This window comes from Podarcis gaigeae, assembly GCF_964106915.1.
Source record: "Podarcis gaigeae genome assembly, chromosome: 7".
Lineage (NCBI taxonomy): Eukaryota > Metazoa > Chordata > Lepidosauria > Squamata > Lacertidae > Podarcis > Podarcis gaigeae.
This window is the reverse complement of record NC_139683.1, coordinates 39,250,623-39,272,160: the sequence shown is the minus strand read 5'-3', so window position 1 is coordinate 39,272,160 and position 21,538 is coordinate 39,250,623. Positions and strand designations below refer to the sequence as shown.

The 21,538-nt window shown below is 41.1% G+C and overlaps 1 protein-coding gene across 2 annotated transcripts; it reads right to left on the bottom strand.

Annotated features, from left to right (window-relative positions):
- Nucleotides 1-312: 312 nt before the first annotated feature.
- On the bottom strand, nt 313-18,941 carry OPRK1 (opioid receptor kappa 1). Of its 2 annotated transcripts, XM_083749636.1 has the most exons (4): nt 18,389-18,941; nt 17,394-17,712; nt 6,820-7,172; nt 313-3,498 (listed from the first exon to the last, which is right to left on the bottom strand). In XM_083749636.1, the coding sequence occupies exons 2-4, from the start codon at nt 17,654-17,656 to the stop codon at nt 2,966-2,968; spliced, it is 1,149 nt and encodes a 382-aa protein (XP_083605762.1). In that variant the 5' UTR covers nt 17,657-17,712; nt 18,389-18,941; the 3' UTR covers nt 313-2,965. The 2 variants fall into 2 exon arrangements, with proteins under 2 accessions (XP_083605762.1, XP_083605763.1); XM_083749637.1 differs by lacking the exons at nt 17,394-17,712; nt 18,389-18,941 and adding an exon at nt 14,770-14,817 and having other exon boundaries at nt 2,484-3,498.
- Between the last annotated feature and the right edge of the window lie 2,597 nt (nt 18,942-21,538).

Below are 21,538 nucleotides of genomic sequence, written 5' to 3'. Positions count from 1 at the left end.
TGCTATGCAATATGTGTAACTTGTTATTTGATCATGATTTATAGTGTTTAAATTTTATGCAATTTCTCCCATAATCTAAGAACTAAACCTAGGAAAAGTGAAAATTTTGGGATGATAAATGCTTAAACAAAAATTAAATGTGCCTCTGTCATCAAACCTTTATGCAAGAAGTTATTTTTACTAGATTTTGCTCTAGATGATTGATAGTCTTTCTCAAGAATTCCATATTAGTGAAAAGCATACTGTGTCACTCTCACAATCAGTAGGCAGATATATTTTGGAGGTTTTGAACAAAAAAAGGACTAATCATCATGATGCAGAATATATATGTTACTATATTTGTAATTTTTAAAAAAGGAAGTAAAAGAAAACCACACTGAAGCACTTTTTGTGGTAGACAGACACAAATACAAGAGTCAGGGACCATGCAGTGATCTTGCAGATCAAGAAAGCTTGCATTGCAGACAGACATATGCAAACAGTCCACAATTATGTTACTGGCAAAAAGCCTAGCTAGAATAAATTATACACATTTATACAGTATATTTTGGTTGAAAGGTTTTTTGTGGCTTTGCTGCATGTCAATTTAGAAATTTAATGGTGAAATAGAACAAGTGGGGTGGGATGACAATGACACTGGGAAGGCTCCTAGAGCAGCCTTCTCCAACCTGATACCTTCCTGTTTTGGACTATAACTCTCATTAGCTCTAGCCAGCAGGGCAGAGTGGAGAAGGCAACTTTAAATTCATTAGATTGCATTGCAATGAGAAGCAGTCTCATTGGTTCCTGTAATCCATACCCAGGAGTCCTCTGGTTTCTGAGCTTGTAGCAGAAGGACACCATAAATCTGAATACTGTATATAATAAAATTGTAAGAATATCATCACACTGCAGTTCATGTGGTCATCGACAGGCGGCCAAATGAACTACAGCATGATGACAAAACAGCAGGTGGGTGGCCCAGGCAGGCAGGCAAGCAGGCAGGTGCAGCAAACAAGCAAGTGGGTGGAGCAGAGCCCATGTGAGCTACAGAAGGACAGGCAGAACAGGCCGGGTCAGCTCCCCAGCAACTGTCCGGCCCTGCTGCCATTGTGTACCTCACAATGATGCTGCCTCAGCACTGTCAAAGGCTATGGAATGAAGCAGCCGCAGACTGTCCTGCCTGTTCCTCTAAAGCTCACCTGGGCTGTTGTTTGGGTGATCTGTAAGGGGAGGGGGTCACAGTTTAGGCAATCTGTGAGGTAAGAAGGCAAATGGTTTGGCCAAGCTGTAAGGGGAAGAGTTGGTGAGCAAAGTGAGCAGGCATGACAGCTCATTGTATGCTAAGATGAAGCCGGTGTCTTACTTTTTAAACATATGATTCACACCAGAGGACGGCAACCTTTGAGGGGCCATGGGCATGTTTGTGAACAAGGCACACTGTTGTGGCTACCACACACACCAACAAAAGCACACAACCTATTCAGTTGGCTACAATAGAATGCTGCTTTCAAGCTTAGTTTCACTGAGGGGAAGGGTGGGTACTCTGTGGACACCAGGAAAGGCTTCTGTGTGACCGTATGGGTGTCTATGGGTGCCATGTTGGCAACCTTTAATTTACACATTCATGTTTGGGCACAATGCTTCAGTTCTGGAACTCCCAAAAGGTGGTGGTGGTGGTGATTTATTTTATTTTTAAACACCTTTATTTTGGCAGACTTTAGTAGTATCATTGACTGATTTATTTACAGCCTTGTTTTGAATTTTGACAGAGTTTTCATGGTTATTTAAGCTAATTAATTACCTCAATTAATTAATTAATTAATTAATTAATTACATCAAGCTAATTACCTTGATGGTATAATTATTAAAGTAAGTGCCTGAAATACCAGGTAAGCCTATTTATGTATTTAATGCAATGCTGTCCACTCTGCCTGGCACCAGCTTTCCAGAAACTCCAGCAGGGGATCCTTGAAACTACCTGCTGCCTGCAGCCTGATCCTTTTAACTGGAGATACCAGGGATTGAACTGCGGGTCTTCTATTTGCAAAGCTTGTGCACCACCTCCAAGCTATGGCTCCTCCCTATTAACACCTTGGGTTTCTTAGAAGATAGGGGTATAAGTTGTATAAAGAAATAAAATGTAGGCAGTCTTCCATTTGGATTAAAAACTATAAATTACATATAGTAGAAGTGCTGGAAGTTATCAAGCACTAGATGTAATCATCATATAAAGCAGAGGTGGGGGACATGTAATCCCCCCAGATGTTGTTGGACCAACTCCCATCAATCCCCAGCCAGCTTGGCCAATATTCAAGGATTGTATGAGTTGGATCTGGAGGATCAAAGGTTTCTCACTCCTAATATAAAACACGATTTTGTAAATTAACCCAAAGCACCTCCCAGATGTTTGCAGTAGAATGTAGAATTCCCTAATTTCCTACATGGTTCACACACTTATCAGAAAATGCTTCTCACTCAAAGAATATAAGGAAAAGGCTGGCTTAGAATTGAGACTGTTCATTGTAACACAGTACAGTAAAACAAGATTTTCGCACAAGATCTTTGAACGGTAAAAATCCTTACTCCCCCCTTATTTTTTTTACAGCAATCTCTGAAAACCACATGCTAGCATCCATATGGATTCTAAGTAAGAGCATCAAGGAGTCACAAGCGGAAAATATCACCCTTCCCTTCCTATAAAGAGATCAGCATTGTGAAGAAGTTTGCTGTCTTTTGCCAAGAATGGATATTGTGCTATGTACAAAGATCTGTTCTTAATATGATCCAAAAACTAATCATCAGTAAACATGGCTGATGAAACCCTCATTATCAGCAACTGCCCGTTCAGACTATGAGAAAGCTTACACAATATCAAATAGGTCTATTATTGTCCATTTCACACTGCGGTGGTTATTTGAGTTAGTCCAAGATCATTGGATTCCTCTCTTCCAGGAGGACAGTAAGATGACATTTCCACGACTAGTCATACTGGCTTGTTTGTACCATCAGCCTCCCTGGAATAAGCAGGATCTTGAACGGTGTTTCTGGCTCTGCTGGTGCTTTGTCTGTCCGTCTTCATCTTAAAAGGAAAGCAGAAATCTTTGAAACACCGTTTGAAGTTTTCATCCAGGAAAGCATACAGGATGGGATTTAGGCTGCTATTGGTGTAGCCCAAAGCTATGCAGAAATAATAGCTGGAAATGGCGGCAGTGCTGTGTGACACATCCCCAAGGGCCTCGACCAAGACAAAAATGTGGATTGGGGTCCAGCAGATAATGAAAACTGCAACCACGACAAGAACAAGTCGAGTGATGCGACGGAGGTTTCGGTCTTTCTCTCGAGATCCAGAGAGGAGCCGCACACTCTTCAAGCGCAGAATCATCAGAGTATAGCAGATGACTATGATTAACACCGGAATAACAAACGCAAAGACAAAGACACAGATTTTCATAAAGGTGTCCCACCAGGCATAATCTTCATCTGGGAACTGCAAAGAGCACTCTGTACTGCCTGTGTCTGTAAATGAAAAAGCCAACAAGAAGGAAACACAGGAACAGATTAAACTAACAGTTTAACAGTGGGTTTTGTTTTTTTTAAGTATGCATGTCATGACAATTCCAAAATAATGTTAAAAAAACTGAAGGAGAGTCTCCACCCCCAGCATCAGCCCGGACACTGAGATCCAGCACCAAAGACCTTCTGGCAGTTCCCTCACTGAGAGAAGTGAGGTTGCAGGGAACCAGGCAGAGGGCCTTTTCAGTAGTGGTGCCCACCCTGTGGAACACCCTCCCATCAGATGTCAAACTTTTGACTTTTAGAAGACCAGATGTCTTTTAGAAGGCAGCCCTATCCAAGGAAGTTTTTAATGGATGGTGTTTTAATCTGTTTTTAATATTTTGTTGGGAGCTGCCAATGGTGACTGGTGCAACCCAGTCAGATGGGTGACATATAAATACTGTAATAAAGTTGTTGTTGTTGTTGTTACTACTACTAATGTGATTTCAAGACCTTCCACTTTGCACTGTTAGGGTCAGGTGTTCCTAACTGGGTCTTCACTTTCTAAGTGCAGTCTCTTATCCTCTGTGCATTCTGTAGTTTGCTCAACTTTGCTTTGTGATGTTAGTGCTGATCTGAGAGGGTGAACTTTCATGTGCCCTTACAAATGTATTTCAAACAGAGTTTATTGTCTCTACCTGAAGGCGATTCTGTATCTCTCTAATGAACTGGAGCTCTTTCAATTATGTTGGTTAGAAAGAGATGTAGCTTTTAGAAGGGTTGTTCTGTAAGTAATGAGGAAGAACAGCTGAGAGTGGGAATGCATGATTTACAGAGATGAGAAATTCATGATGCCGAAGAACAAATATTCTACAGAGTAATATCATGCTTCAGCCCACTCAACTGAACCGATGGTCTTAACAGGCTTTGCTCCTCCACAACAAATTGTGCTTTTTGCATTCCTGATATTAAATTGACAAGAAAAACACTGAAAGCATGGAAGCTGCTGAAAAATTATACATGGAGTAGTTGGCCCTGTGTGAGAGAGAGGGGGGTGGGGAGGGGAGAGAGAGTGTGTGTCTATCTCAGAAACAAGCCACAACCCTCACTGCCTCTGTTCCATGAGTGCTCTTGACTGTCTGGAATGTATCTGTGAAGTGGGACAGTGTCTCTTGCTTACCTGAATGAAGAGATGGGTGTGGGTGTAGAAATCTCAGACTTTTGTATTGTCTGGAATGTAGCCTACTGTACAAAAGTAAGACTCACATCCTTTTATCCACCCACTTTGCCTCTGACCATGCTCACCACAGTCAGCCTGCAGCCCCTGAAAGCTTAGCTATAAGGGAACATGGCCATTGGGCTAAGAAAGGTTCTGCACCTTGGAGCTAGTGTAAATCACACAGTATAAAGTGTACACTGAGGACAAGGTTCAGGCTGTGCACACACCATACATTTAAAGCACCCTCCCCCCCCCCCAAAAAAAAGAATCCTGGAAACCAAACTACAGTTCCCAGGATTTTTTTTTTAGGAGCGTGTGCCATAATTGCATAGTGTGTATGTGACCTTAGTTTGGATCCCTCTTTGGGCCTCTGGAAAGTGGATAGCTTTTCCTCAGACCACTTTGGGCCAGAACTGCTTAGACTCAGGTCCAAAGTGGAGGCCTGCTTCAGAAGTTCAGGGCTTCCTCTGTCCTCCCACAGTCTACCATGAACATGGGGAATTGAACCAATAGTGGGTTGCTGTTTTTTGCAGAATTTGTTGAGATTAGAAATTATGAGTCTTCTTGTTTGCTGTTGCTTGTTTATATTGTTTTACTATTTTTAGTGTACTCTTCTCTGATCTCCTTAGGGAGGGAGAGTGGGATATAAATTATTGTAAATAATGATCACACTTTCTGGCATAGTAACCCCTTCTGATTGGATGAACCCTGCCAGTGGCACTGTGTAAGGGGATTTTTTTTAAATCTGGGGAGGATCAATTCACTTTCCCCCTGCACTTTTGGGGACTGTATGAGCATAGCATAGGTTACAAAAGCACCCAAGGTAAGTAGCATGCAATTTTTTAGAAGGATAGGTGAAATGGTTAGGTGTTACGATGAATGGACACATGGGCTAAAAACATCAAATCCTGAAACCATACATGTCAACGTAGTTTGACTGACTTCAAGCAACCACTGCAGAGTGACTCACCTGCTAAGAGTGCCAATGGATTAATAGTGATTATATTTCGTAGCATAATATCATGTACTTTTCATTCTAAGTGCTTCTGAATTTTAATCTAATGGTTATCACATAATTATTCACTGCATATTAACAAGGCTCAATTGTGGCTGTGCTTTTCACACACAAAGTTGCAGCTACATAATTTAACAGATGTGAACCAATGCATTTGGATCCTTTGCAGTATCCGGTCTCATTCAGCTCATTCATCACTGCAGGGCCCATGAAAAATACACCATCAGCTTGAGGGATTCAACCAGTTTGCAGATTTCTGTTGCATGCAATTGATTCATATGGATGACGTTTCTGTGAGAACGCGTGGTTGCCAGACTGCTATGTATGTTACAATTTCGTATATGAATCAGGGTGGGCTATTTTTTCTTTCACACAGGAAAGTAACAACTATGAATAATATTTTGCATTTGTGTAGTAAAGTTTTGTAAAAATACTGCATAGATGTGTGTGTGTGTGTGTGTGTGTGTGTGTTTGTCATCTCAGCAATCATTAATACCAATTGTAGTATTATTCTCATATTGTTAAAGGGGTAGGAGCTGCGATTTTCCTAATACTGTAAGTGAAACTTGTCAAAGTCCATCTACTGAGTTTGTGAAGGCAAGTTTTAAACCAGTGAATTCCTTATGGGAAAGGACCATAACAAAGCATCTGCTTTGCTTACAGAGAGCCCCAGTTCCAATCCTTGGCATTTCCAGGTGGGACTGGGAATGTCCTTTGTCTGAAATGCTGGAAAGTCACTGCCAGTCAGTGCAGAGTCTACAATGACTGGCTGCAGCACTCCATAATTTGAGTCAATAAGGAGCTAGATGGACTAATGGGACAAAGCAGCTTCCTTTGTCCCTACAATCACCATCACTTAGGCACTGACCTACACTAGCTTTCAAGTATTGGAGGCTAGATTATTTTGCAGTTACAACCATGATCACTAGAAATCCATCTTTTGAAAAAAGGAAAAGGAGCAGTTTTGAGGATTCTAGTAAGAACAAGCCAAGTGCATAAAAGCAGCTGGTATTCAAAAGTTAATTGTGTTAGTCGTCTCTATGCTTTTAAAAAAAGTTTATTATTGAGCAGGAACAAATCACCGGCAAAGAACAGAGCTCACACTCACCTTCCCTGACTTTGGTACCTCCGAGGACAATGGCTGATATGCCAACTGATGAAGATAAGAGCCAGATACATATGTTGATGATCTTTGCCTTCAGGGGAGTACGGAAGTCTAGAGCCTTCACCGGGTGACACACAGCAATGTATCGATCAACACTCATCATGGTCAGTGTGAATATGCTGGTAAACATGTTATAGTAGTCAATGGAAATAACTATTTTACACAGCACATCCCCAAATGGCCACGAGTTCATTAAGTACTCAGTACTTTGGAAAGGCATTGTGGTGGTTACCAGGGCATCTGCTAGGGCCAGATTAAAAATGTAGATATTGGTTGCTGTCTTCATCTTTGTGTACCTGCAAAACAAGAAGAATTTCCATTATGTTACCCCATAAGTTAGTTTAGTTTTGAGAATGCTCTGAAAGAAACGTTTAACTTTGAGGTGAATTTAAATGGGGGGGCACTTTTCACTGAAGGTTTCCCAGACACCCAAATCCCTCCCCCCCCCTTAAGTTACTTTTGTGTATGTGATGATGGTGCACTAACAGGGGTGAAAATGTTTCCCTATTAGGATTAGAACCTTTGCTTCTCCAGATGTTGGACTTCACTCCCACTCTGGGCTAGGCCAAGACATTTTGCTGCTTGATGCAAAGGACAAAATTGCAGCTTCGAATATCACAATTCCATCTACAAAAGCAGGCTGGATTGGCAGTTGAACACTAGTGGTGTCAGTAAAATAGTGGGATGTAAACAATGTACTTCTCGGCTAACATGTCGCCCATGTTTTATAATTAAACTGCTGAAATTCCCTTACGAGGACTTAGTTATATTTTCAATGGTGGTGGCTTGTCACTGAGAAACTGAGAAACCACTCTAGGATTAACATTATCCAAGTGATGCACAACCATTTGGCAAATTGCTTTAGCTGAAAAGTTAACAGGAAAACTGAAGGCTATGAAGGTTAAAAATATATAACCCTTTGTTTTGTTTTATTTCATATGTTAACAGTTTACTTATATAGCTCAGTTAGTAGAGCATGAGACTCTTAATCTCAAGGTTGTGGGTTCAAGCCCCACATTGGGCAAAAGATCCTATGATTCCTCCATCAACCCATGGCAACCTATAGGAAGACTATAAGTTAATATACTGGATTTCATAATGAAAACTATTGCACACAATGTACTGTGATTCTGTTTTGTTTTAATATTTGTTATTTGTATGTTCAGAAACCTTTCAATTAAAACATGTATTTATGTATTTATTTATTTATTTATAAATAAAAACACTTATGGGGTACTTTACCACAATGGAAGAAAGCAAGATAGTGTGTGAAGGGCAGGCACACAGACAGTTCTATCTTCTGATTATTCATCCCCATCCCCAACCCACCAAGCATCTGCTGCCTGAGGCAACTGCCTCATTTTACCTAATGGTAGGTCTGGCCCTGTTCCCATTGCAACCCAATGGCCATGCTAGCTGGGGTTGATGGGAGCTAGAGTCCAACAACATCTAGTGGGCCACAGTTTTCCCATCACTGATCTCTGAGAAAGAAACAAAGCACTGCATTTCCAATGCAACTGGGCAATGTTCCCAGAAGCAGTTTCATTGTTTGGTTCAGCACTGCATAAGAAATACATGTTCCTGTTTTCCCTTTCCTACTTACCCCCCCGAATAAGGACAATGCTTCTTTATTTTCCCTCAGAGATGATGCTATATAGTCATATCTGAGTGCCTACATTGCCATATTTTAGCCTTGAGACAAAGGCATTAAGTCAATTGTTTAGTTAGAATCTGGGAGTGGGTGGAGAATGAACCCTTCTAAGAAAAGCAAGGATGCTGTATTGCTTAATTACAGTTTTGCATTCTTCTGTGTGTGTTTCTTCCAATGTGTAAATTGCTGTATTGATTGTTGGCTTTATGCTAATTTCTCCTTTGGGTGTAAGTATCATGCAGCAAGAGAGAATAAAATAGTACTGGAGAAAAATTCAAGGGAAGAAAATAGCAGTTGTGGGAGCAATTGCGGGAGGGCAAAGACAGATTTATTTGGATTTTTCAGGCGACATTTCACATCTTCTGCAAGCCCACTTTTTACATTTTTCCTTTTTTTTTGCAAAAGAAAACTTGGAGCAGTTTTCAGTAGGCTACTGTTTACAGACAGAAATACTAGCATTTGCCAAGGCTTGTAGAGTATATATTTTATTTCACCCTTTAACTGATTTATTGCTGCAATGCTGTGTTAGCAATTAAACTTTACTTGCCAGCAGCAGAACTAAATTCATGAGCAATTTTAATTAGATTATGCAAATTAGTCAAGCCATCATAAAGTTGCTAGATTTAGTTACATGAAATAAGATCCAACAACAGCTAAATGAGGATATAATTTTTTCAGCGGATGACAAGTAACGCCCCCTAGTGTTTCCATTCTTTTCATGAACCTTAGTTGTGTTTTTTGCCAAGTGAGTGGTTGCCATTGATCTGTCAGCCTTTAGCAACATTCAGCACTACTGTACTGCCGTTAGACAAAATACTTAATGGACTGAATAGCTGAATACTGCCAGCTCTTTATATTACAAAATGTCACACATGCAAACAGTAGCATGATAATCACTGTGAATGTATTCATATGTAGGGCTTTTCCTAGTACTGGTGAAGTGGTGAATTATGAAATTCAGTCAATTTCAGCACAGCTTGAACTCAAGCCATGCAACAAAGGAGAAATGGTTCTCCTAACATCATGGTGACATCAAGTGAATGACACCTGGCCAGCCCTGTCCACCAATCAAAGTTGCCCATCAGTGGGGGAGAGGGGAGAGCCCAGGAATTTGCCTGCTAGCTGCAAAGAGTCCCCACACTCCTGCTTCTGATCTTCCATATTTTGGACAATTCAAAATATTTTGGGCCCTGAGGCACAGACATGTTTACATATGGACATACACACCATTGTAGTTACTAGTTATACATTAACATAGCAGAAACACTGACTTAAGGTTGTGATGGTGTAACAAAATTGCTACGCTCTTGTAACTTTATGACACTATTGTTATTTGAAGTCATAGTTGGGTCGAGGATTTAGTTGCAAGCCTATCCTGTGTCATTTGGCAAGCATAATTTAGAGTAGCATTTCAGTGTTAAACTCTTTCATTCCACTTGTACTAGTTGAAACATGTGCAATTACACTATCACCACCTCTATGAAAAATGGCTACATTTGAATTTTGTTAAAGTAGCAATACTTGAATAAGTCACAACTTACTTCCCCCATTGATTTCCATTAGGCTTCTATGATCTCTTTGCAGCTGTATTCTTAAAATTTGTATTGCTAGTCTGCAGATGGTATCATGCAGTAGCTGGCAACAATAATCTGCACAAAATCTGCAGTCATATATATGCAGTTTTCACAGATAATCAGGGTTGCAAATTGCAGCTGTTTGCCTTGATTAAAACTACTGTATATATTAAATGTTGCTATGATTAACACTAATGTTTAAGGACTGCAATTGCTCACTCAAATTAGCCTTTAAGTCAACATCTGGAAAACATATTACTAAATGACTGTTCATAAAAGAACATCTTTAAAAGAGGCAGCCAAGCATTTGCCCAAGAAACCCAAGGAATTGCAAACTGGAAAATTAAAGGATTTCATTCACTTGCGACTGAAGCTTATGACCAGTAGTGGGTGCTGTGGCTGCAGCACCTACCTGACCTTCAGCCAGCTGCACCACTGCTGCTTACTGGACAATAGGGGGAGGGGGGCAAGTTTGGCATAGTGCAAATTCACCAGGAAGAACACCGGATTGACTGTGTAAAGATGTTTGCACTGTGCCATTGTACTCTACCTCTGTACCTCCCAATAAGCAGAAATGACATAACTAGCTGGAGGTCAGTTGAGCGGCACTGTCCAATCATGTTACCTGCTGCTACCAATGACAAGAAATGGTTAAGCAGGAAAGGTTTATTACCTGTTTTAATCCAGTTTCTAACCCAGAGGTGATCTCCCATCTATCCCACCACAAAGCTTTCTTAGGAGCTTTTGATGACAGACAAATAACTGAATGCAGCATCTCACTTCTTTTTTTGTCACAGGGAGGGATGGGAGAGAAATTTGATTCACTTCACATTCAAGAGCATCCTTACTTAATTCTCACTTTCCAGAACAATATACAAACCAAAACACAAACAGATTTCCCAAGTCTCACCCATTCAAATTTTGCAATGAAAGTTCTCAAGTGAACAAACCTGTACAAAACTCAAAGAAGTGTGCATATAAATGCATGTGTTGGTGAAAATAACATACCATATGCCTTATATTAGGGAAATTTCTTTACAAACGTGTATATTCTGGGAAACTGTGTGTGCGTCTGTGCAGGAAAATGCTGATAAATTTTCATTAGAACCTTTTAAAAAAATTGCAATCTGATGTGGAAATTTGGGGAACTGACCTTAAGACTGGACAAATGAGGAACCAAAATGGACCTATTGTCCCATCCATACTCACAATACAACAGCTCAAAAGAAATGTACTTTTATATTCCAGTCATGCCTTTTCGTCTTCTGTTTGGTTGCTTCAGGCAATAGGAGCCAATGTGATAGGTTATGGTTTGTTTTTTTCATTAACACCAGCCCCCACATCTAATCCAACACACAGCACTATGGATAAGTATTGACTTAATAGGTGAGCTCTAATCCTTGCATTGCCAAATTAAGGCTCAAAGATGCAGCAAGGGGGGGGGGGATGGATATTGACTCAGGTGAAAGAAACATCTTTCTTAATGAGAAATCCAGAAAGAATATTGATCTTTGAATGGTCTCTTCTGAGGACCTAACTAGATGTTATGAGGAGGAAAGCTGGCAGCCGTTATCTTATGTTTCCTGGGAACAACTAACTTGAGAAACACATGATGGGACAGCAGCATGTTCCCCACCCATGCTTCACTTTAACTCCTGCTGCCTGGAGTGTGCTGGTAAATGTTGGATATGACGATGTCTTGTCAGGTATTTCATTTCCTAGATGTTAATTAGGAGACTTGTTAGGAGAGAGGGGCCAGTGGCAGCCACAGTTCTGCTGATATCTACACATAGGAAAGCCCAAAGATGTGAGACAGTTTGTCCCCTGCTGTCGACCAAATAGGGCTTGGGTATGAATCCCAAGGATATGGACCCTAGAGAGAGGAGGAGAAGGGGAGGTGCATCCTTCCCACTGTCCAGAGCCAAGTCACCCAACTAAGCACCCAAAATTTGTTGCACCGACTGCTATAGACTCCTTTAGTCATTAGCCTCTATGCAGTTAACACCACATGGACAGAAGAAGGAATGTCTGTGTGGAGGAACCCTGGTGAACACACATAACCTCTCCCCATGAATCATGCTGGGTTCCAGCTCACAAACTGCATACATTTAGCAGGTTTGTGCCCAAAGCATAGATAGAATGGGGATGAGGGACCTTTGTTTGGCAGCAGATGTATGTGAGGATGTAATAGCCTACATCCATGCCATACCATTAAACCACTTTTATACCCCTCTGGCAATCATGGCTTCTCAAGAATCCTGCCATCATCTTAAAACTGTTGTGGCAGGTTTTTAACCTGACATTCAGCCTTTCCACACCCCCTCTTTTCCCGCTGCTTTCTCCTAGGGGAAAGAGCTCTTTAGTATTCAACTAGACCAAACAGCAATTCATATTTTCTCCATATCGACATTTGCTCTGATTTATTGCCAAAGAGTGGGTTTCCCCAGGGAAAGTGGTGTGACAAGGGCAAAATCTCTCGGATCCATGCATAGAAAGAGGAAGAGAAGTGGACAACCCACTCGAATCCATGCTTTCTAGGCAAGGGACAAGCGAGTGTGGACAAGCCCCCATACACTGAGGACCATCTGCCTATTTTTTCTGTTCCTTGAAATAGAACAGAAATACGTATCTGTGGAACTTCCTTGCATTGAATCATTTTATTATTTTAAGGCTGGTTTTGTTTTTGTTTTTTAAATGCTTTTGTTAGCAGCCTTAGTGCTACTAGTGATGTAGAAAGATGGGATATAAATTTCTTTTTAAAAAGTACCGAGGCATTCCATATGACCTTTTATATGCACTAGAACATATGAATTAGACTATATGGATTTGACCAGTCAGGCTGGATTAGACCAATCCAGGTGTTGCCTGGGTTTTGTTGTGTATCATTTCAGACATACTTTGTATTAGTACTTCTGTTTGAAAAACATAGCTCTTCTACATATCCATATGTAAATGTTAATACGCAGGGTTATATCACTCATTTGAGTTAATAAAAAGTTAGAACTATGAATAGTACCCTGTGCAGATTGTTATACCACAAGGCCCTCCTGATGTTTTGAACTAAAATTCTGCTCAGCCCCCCTCAACATGGCCAGAGGTCAAGGATGCTGGGAGTTGTAGTCTAAAACCTCTGGAGAACACCTGCAATAAGGAATCATATGGAAGATCTCTTAATCCTGGTTAGTTTCGTTAACGGTTGTTTAACACTACTACACATACAGTGTGGTAGAAGTGTATTTTCCCATATGTTTAATATATTCTTCTAGATGAAAAGGGCATTCTAATAGCCCAATCCCATGCAAACTCCACTGGTGATTGCGAGTGTGGAACCCTGTATTGATATTTTTCCAGCAGAAATTTAGGCAGAAGCGGCGGAGAAACAGAAGTATATTTTTCCTCCCCTCTCATTGGGATTGTATCCATACTGCAAGATATCTGCAAAAATGTTTCTTGTAAAGACCATTTTTTTAACACAGAAAATTATTCAAATAACTGGAGACTTGTTAGATAATTAGGGAAAGTGGCTAATTTGGAGTCTGATGACAGTCATCTGCCCTTCCATTTAACTGGCATCCTGGGGCAATGGGCATCAGTACATTGAGGGAGTGACTCCAGAATTACTGCTGGAGTCACATCATTCTTATGGGAGCCATTACTAGTTGACAATGGCATCACAGTGGCAAATCCAAAAGGCTGAAGTTCTGTTTCCATTAGATGATGAAATTAGTGCCTATTCCCTCTCCTTACAAAAAAAGGCCTGCAACATTTCCAGTGAACATCCTACTGTGACAAAAATATGTTAAAATAACAAAGGCTCTTCTTGCACGTATGATTTCCAGAGTTAGAAAATACGTTGTATTTCTAAAGTTAGAAAAGGCATTAGAAAAGTGCTGTTTTATTTTAAACCCAGTCTTGTTTCCTATAGAAATTGAGTCTCTAGCCCCGCAGAGATCCAGTTGGGTTCAGTTACCGAAAATGGTACAGTAAGACCTATATACAAACTCCTGAAATTTATGACAGGAGGAGGGAAGTGACATGAAGAGACAGCTGATTAGAAAAGAGGAAATGCTCAAGAAATAGAATCCAATTAGGAATGAAACTCAGGAACCTAGAGAAAAGGAGCTGAGCCCACAGAAACTGTATGTTCACCTAAGGTGTACAGTTGTTACCCTAGGTGCTCACAGGTCTCCTGACATTATACTAGGCAGACAGAGATTACACACTCCCGACCCTGACTGCATCACAAGCACAAAACAAGGACTCAACGAGGTAAATCCAGGCTACACGTCAAGGTGCATGCCTAACACATACATCTGCAGCATATTATTAAGATACTACATGTTTAGAAGAATTTTCAGAAAGCATTTGTCCATTTTTCAGATGGGGAACTCTGAAAAGCCTTTAGTGAAGACATGGCACAAAACCCATTCAAAGAAAGAAAAAGGAAAGGAAAGAAACACTGAAGGAAGTGAACTAACTTAGCCATCATGCTAAGAACCATTTCAAGGACTTCAGTAATTAGCAGTAAGATCCTACACGTTACTCCAGAGAAGTAAGCCCCATGTCAATGTATATAGAGTTGTAGCCAGTCAAAGTAATTAGGCACCTGAAAAATCATTTTTCTGTTGTACACAATCATTCTTTCCACAAACAAACAGAAATGTATACCTTTTCATAGAGACACCCGCTCCCATATGAATACAGAGAAACTCAGTATATAATACCCCCTTCCACACAGGCACAAAGAAAGCTTCTCTATCTCACAGTCCTCATTTAAAATGCATTAGAAATTGTTTGTATAATTTAGAAGTTTATAAGATCCAGTGTTTCCCCTCACATAAATTTTGTGAAATACACATTTTCCCACTAAAACATCCATTTATTGTGCTGATTTGGAAGCACTTCCTCTGGAGGACTGCAATGAATTGTTAATGTTGTGCAGGTGTCTGGTTAATTTCATTATTCAATATTGTTCACTGTTTGTAATTTTTGCTTTGTTTTCTCCACCCCCTTTTTACCTGTCTGGCTTGCTGAGCACTGATCAGACCCCCCCCCCCAAAAAAAAAAACCCAACATGATTTAGCACCAAATATTTCGAACTGTGGGATTTGAGCAGCTGGAAAGGATGCTGCCAATGATTTTGATCACAGAATGAAGCACACCAGAAATTTAGTACAGAAAACTGACGGCTTTCAAAACTGGTAAAATATTTTTTAAAAAAATATAGTGAAAAAGCAGATGGCCCAAAGATAAATGACTGGGAGATCTGCTACCAACTCTCTCTGGATGGTAAATTTAAGAAAGCTATTGAAAACTCTAGTTTTGATTTGAGAAACAGTGCTGGGAGAAAAGATATTTAAGATATTCCACTCCCAACACCATTGTCTCCATCTCAATTTTCCCCATCCTGAGGCTCCTATTAGCTCTGCTGGGGGGGACTGGGGCAATTCAGTTAACTGTATGCTGCCTGCGTTTTTCTTTTCATATTACAGCTACCATTAGCTTTGGGGGAGGGCATTTTCGATCAGAGAAGTGGCATGTGTTGCAAGATTAATCCCACTTCTACAGCATCAGGGCTTCAATCACAATCAAGGCTCACAGCAGATGTTTGAAAGGAAAAAAAGAGCAGTCAAGAAAATTGATCAAAGATTACCTGTAGTGTATCTATCCCCCCCACCAAAAAACATCCATCAAGTATCCTGTAAAAAAAAAATCTGCAATTTTATGTGCACTTATATGATAGTTCATGCTATTCATACTCAGAGTATTGAAATCAATTGCATCTCTCTCTCTCATACACACACGAGAGAGAGAGAGAGAGAGAGAGAGAGAGAGAGAGAGTGTCTGTGTGTGTAGTTCCCCACCCTCCACAACCCCATCCTCTGAGTGCAGTGTTCATATATGAATGATTCCCACAAGCTCAACAGAATACCTATCCCCTCACCAGGCATGGGCCAGTAGCACGAATGGGACATCATTCACCACACATGTTCTCTTCTACTCCTTCCCTCCACTCAGCACAAGCTACTCATGCCTTGGTGCATAAGCAATTTGTATCGAACCTAGAAAGAGGACTGGGTGGGAAACTCAGAAACCCCAGTCAGGTGTCCTCCCTCAAACATTTCCCATCAGAGGAGGCAGAGCCCTTGCCTGTTGAGTGGCCTCCCTGCTGTAGAAGTTCAGAACCCAACCTTTGGAGTCAGACCATTAGGAAGGTTATGTAGCGAGCACAGCCTTGCTCTCCCTTCTTCATGGGATGAGAAAGGACGCTTGGATAGAGCTACAGTGACCTCACATTTACCTCAATGGCATTTTGTGCTGCCTGCACATCTACTCACATGCAGGGAGTGGGGGTAAAACAGGGCTCTGTTAGGCCTGGTAGGGGAATCTTTTCTTCCAAAGCTCCTATACCCATGTTATACTGCTGAGACATCTGATGGGGGGGGGGGGAGGGAGAGTAACAAAACTTCTATATAGATTAAAAAATGATAATAAATAATGACACTGTTTCATTTGGAAAACAAAAAAGGGAAATATTATAAATACTAGATCTACTGGCAGTTAAAGTGTATGTGTATTATATAATGTTAGCAATAATATAGACCACATTAACTGTGTCTTATCCCTGGAGGGAGCTCTGCTCACATATTTCCACAGTGCTTTCCAGCACTGATAGGTATTCAGATGTTTAACTTTCAAGCCCATGTTCTGCTTCAGTTTTCACTTTTATTCTTACAACCAAATGAAGACTCACATTTAAAACAGTCACATCTGTGTCTAACCTTTGTTGGGTTAGCACAGTAAATCAGTAAACTGTGAGGGGAAATTTCTTGAATTAGTAATGCCACATAAATGAGGGGTTTCTGCCATCTCTCCCACCCTGCCATTTGCAAGCACCAATCCAGCATCTGTAGTTTGGTCCTGGCACTCAAATAGCCCTCAGTAAGGAAGCATCTTAGAACTCAAGCAGCCCAAGGGACACAACCATCAAGACACAACCATGAAGAAACAGAGAGCTTTTCCCCTTACATGAAACATTATAACATGGCAGACCATTGAACCACCAAGCGCAATATTGTGTATGCTAACTGACAGCTGCTCTCAATGGTTCCAGCATGAAGTCTCCCCGGTCCTACCTGGAGTTGCTGGGAACTGAACCTGGGATCTTCTGCATGCAAAGTAGATGCTCTACCTACCACTAAGCTATGACCCTTCCTATTTTCCCTTAGTTCCCTTTAGTTATGTAGCTTTCCCCCTACAATGACAGTTAAAAGACCCACCAAAATCCTTACCTTATGATGACAAACATGACCAAAGAGTTGCCAACCAAGCCCACCACAAAGACCATGGAGTAGACTGCAGTGATGATTATGGGAATAGCCGGGGAGATGTTGGTGTCATTCTGCTGTAAGTCCTCATAAGCACCACTACTATTGTTGCCATATTCTGCCCAGTCCACAAGCCAGCTGCTGCTACTGCTGCTAGGTAGTGGGCAAGGTCCTGGGGAGCAGGTAGGGCCCGGCTCCTCACGAAAAATATACACTGGGGATTCCATGGAGGGTTTCACCTCCAGCCCAGGTAGAGAAGAGGAGACAGGATCAGATGAACACACTGGAAAGAGAAGAGTGAAATTAAAAGAGTGCAATTAATAGAGACATCACTAAATATGATAAAGGTGTCATTGGAACAGTCCTGAACTCCTTCTTAAACATTGTTTTTAATATAAAAGGAAAGAACAGTATTGGGAAAAGGAAAGCATGAAGTGGCAGAGGACATTCATAAAAACCTGGACTCAAGAACATCACTACCTAGCAAAGTAATAAACGAATCCAGGTTCCCTACTGCACCAAAGTGCTTTTGAATTGAACTCATTTAGTCCTCTAGAAAGCAACGAGAGAAAACTTGATAGACCCCACATACTTCAGATACTAGGTTAGAGAAGAGATTCAAAATCATTGAAGTGTTTGAAACTCCTTTGGACTTTTAAAATACTAGGTAGCACTAAAAACTTGATGAGTTTTCCAGATAAGTTTTAACCCCTCTTAGATTGAGGTACACTGCATCGTTGGCTCAGGACCCGAGATACATTTCAGTTTGCTCCCATTTCATCAGTAATTTTTTGCATATCCAGACAAGGGATTCTTTCCTCTTAGGTAAAATTAAAAGGGGGTCAATTTCCTTTTAAAGTACAGCCAGTTTTCTCAAAACAGGTAGAGGGTACAGAATGCATTTCAATAAAATAAAAATCATAAATAAAACGAGAGAAACAGAACAGAAAGTACATTACCTTTTTGTAAAATTCAATGAAAGCAGTGGGATCTCCCAGGAGATATTTTCAGAATTTGAAAAGCATCCTCTCCTTTTCTCTCTTGATGACTGTTATCTTGGGAATCTGGAGGGTTCACATGCCCTGGGAATGAAGGATAGCCAGGATGCCAAGACAGATCACAAGTATTAGCTCCAAGACTGCAGAAGCTGTAACTGCAGCCTGCACTTTACCTTTGTACAAGCAGTCTCTCACTCACACTCTGTCTCCCACTACACAGCTCAGTATATGCCGGCAGTCCTTGCACACATTCTCCTCCAAGCTCACATGACTTTTCTCTAAACACCACTTGGGAAGAATAAGGCAGCCAGTCCTGCAGCACCTAGGAGATTTTTTAAATACCACCTTACAAGTTGCTCTCCCACCCTATCCCAGCCTTTCCCCCAGGTTTTAAAATGCTTAAGCAATCATATTTCCTCTGTGTTAATTATATAAAAGACAGCAGAAAGAACATCTGTGATAAAGCAGATCTGACTGCCCACTTGATACATGTTGAATGCATTCAGGATTGTTCTCACATTGTGTCCCCTGTTTCATTAAATCCATACAAAGAAGGGGGGCAGAGAATGCTCTCTCCTATGATGCTGCAGAAAGGATAAAACAGAACCGCATTAGAATATGTTAGATACATTGCATATCATTTAGATGCATTATGGATCTACAGCCAACAACTCCATTTATATGAGATAGTGATTTTGTCATTTATTCACATTGTATTGCAAGTAGATTTGGAAGAAGAAGAAGAAGAAGAAGAAGAAGAAGAAGAAGAAGAAGAAGAAGAGGAAGAAGGAAGAAGAAGAAGAAGAAGAAGAAGAAGAAGAAGAAGAAGAAGAAGAAGAAGAAGAAGAAGAAGAAAAAATTTGGCACCCTTTATCTGTTTGCTTTATTTATATAACAACTCAGTGAAGAAAACTTCTGTCCCAACAAGAGTGGAGAAGATGTGACTCTGCAAGTGTTGATGGGTTCCAATATCCATCAACTGCAGGCAGCCCAGCCAATGGTCAAGGACAATGCAGGTTGGAGTCCAGCCACACCTGGCTGGCCACAGGTGTCCCATCTCTACTTTTCAGCAATCCTAGGGTGCATGAAAGAATACCCTTGTAAGTCAACAGTTGCCAAGCTTTGTTGTCATGAATGTCAATAAGTCAAGATGGGCAGGGGGAGAGAGAGATTGGCTTAAGCCTATCAAGAAGTTTGACCAATATCTGTGCCCTTAAGGAGAAAAGTAAGAAGAGCAGAAGCACAACATTACTGTGAGCCTCAGTTCAGACTGGGGCCATGGGAATCTAATGCTATCTCAGGGACAGCCTAAGGCCATCACACTGGATGGCACTAAACCACCAAAGGCTGTGAAATTGAGGGAGCCATTGCCTCCTGATGGGACTTCCCCAGGACTTCTCCAGGATTCCACAAGGAGAGGCATTGATAGATGCATTTTAAAACCATCCATTTGACAGCCTGACACATCCTCCCTCCCAGCCTGTTTTATGAGCATCAGGGCCCCCTGAGCTCCAGGAATGTGTGGTCTCCTATGAAAACACAAGGCACAATCTCCATTGCACCAGACAGGGCCACTCTGCTTGTGTGAAGCTCCCAGTTATCCCTTTGATTGATAGGATACTCATGTAATGTACCCAGCACCACACAAAAGCTAGGAACAGAGATGACGAGTTAAGCCTCCTGATACTCCAGTTTTCTTGTTTTATAGAAAGTATAAAAACTGACTTAAGAGGAAGGAAAATGTGCATGCAATCTTCTACCCAAAGTGTAATGCAGCCTAAGGTGCTCAACTATTAGTATCACCAAATCCTGACCACAGAAAACACTCTGAGGTTCCTATCACATTTCCCACCACTAATCTACATCATCTATTTATATTTCACCTGGAGTACTGGATGCCTGGGTTAGCAGGAAAGGGGTAAGTCAATATAAAACTTCTGTTTCAGCCATACAAACATGAAAGTTGTAGTAGGGCAGTGTGAGAGCAGAGAGGCAATTACTTATTTTGTAGCAACTGCCCTTTCTTTTATATAGAACATGGAAAGATAGACCAAGTACTAGTGCATGCTGCTATGCTGCTACTGCTCCATGTAGTTTTCCGGGGAGAGCAATTCAGCTTGTGCTAGTCCTCTGCTAGAGAAAAAATCTGACAAGTTGTGGACCTACCAAGGGTGAGGTGCCTTCCTTGCCTTGCGAGACTTCAAGAAATTGCAGTTTCTACTTCATCAACCAGGGGCCCAACTCACAGTCAAGATGGCCAATTAAGGCCCCAGATGATTGGGTATCAGGACAGACAGCAGTTGTTTGGATACTTAGCTATTATTAATTTGGGGAAATAGATTCATGAATTGTGGATGAATAGACTTAAATGTGTATCCCAGAGGCCTTTTCATCAATATTCACTGGCAGGATTCCAAAGAACAAAAGCATCCATCATCACAGGAGCAATTATTTGGCTTATACTCCTAGGCAATGGTGATGTTTTCCAATGTGATTTCCTTCTAATTGGGAACATGGGAAAACCTCAGTAAGAAAAGAAAAGAAAACCCAAGTACTTTGGTTTCTTTTTATTGTAGGGATGTGAAAGCTGTGGCTCTCCATATGTTGTTAGACTCCAGTTCCCATCAGCCTTAGTCAGCTTGGCCAATGGTCAAAGTGGATGGGAGCTGCAGTCACAGAGTAGTCAGACTATGGGGAGTTGGAAGGGATCCCCCAAAGAGATCTCTGATTTTATCCATTTCACATTGTCTCCATCACACAGAATCCACTTAAACAAGCAAGATGGGCATAGATCTTCTCCACACCAGGAGACCCAGTACCAAGCATCAGCAGCAGTGATGAGGGAAATCTTCATGACAAAAGGCAATACACACAAACAGGAAGGAAGGAAGGAAGGAAGGAATTGTATTTCTTTAAACCAATGCTTATCACCACGATGAGCAGAACATTAATAGAGTTAGGGCTAATCCACCCTTCCAATTGCCTCATGGCTAGAAAGCAAGGCTCCGAGCGGTTTTCCCCTTCTTTCCCAGGGAAAACCTGCTCTTCAGTTCTAAATCAGTACAAACGTCAACCTGCAGAAAAACCAAACTGAGCACTAAAGAGTGATTT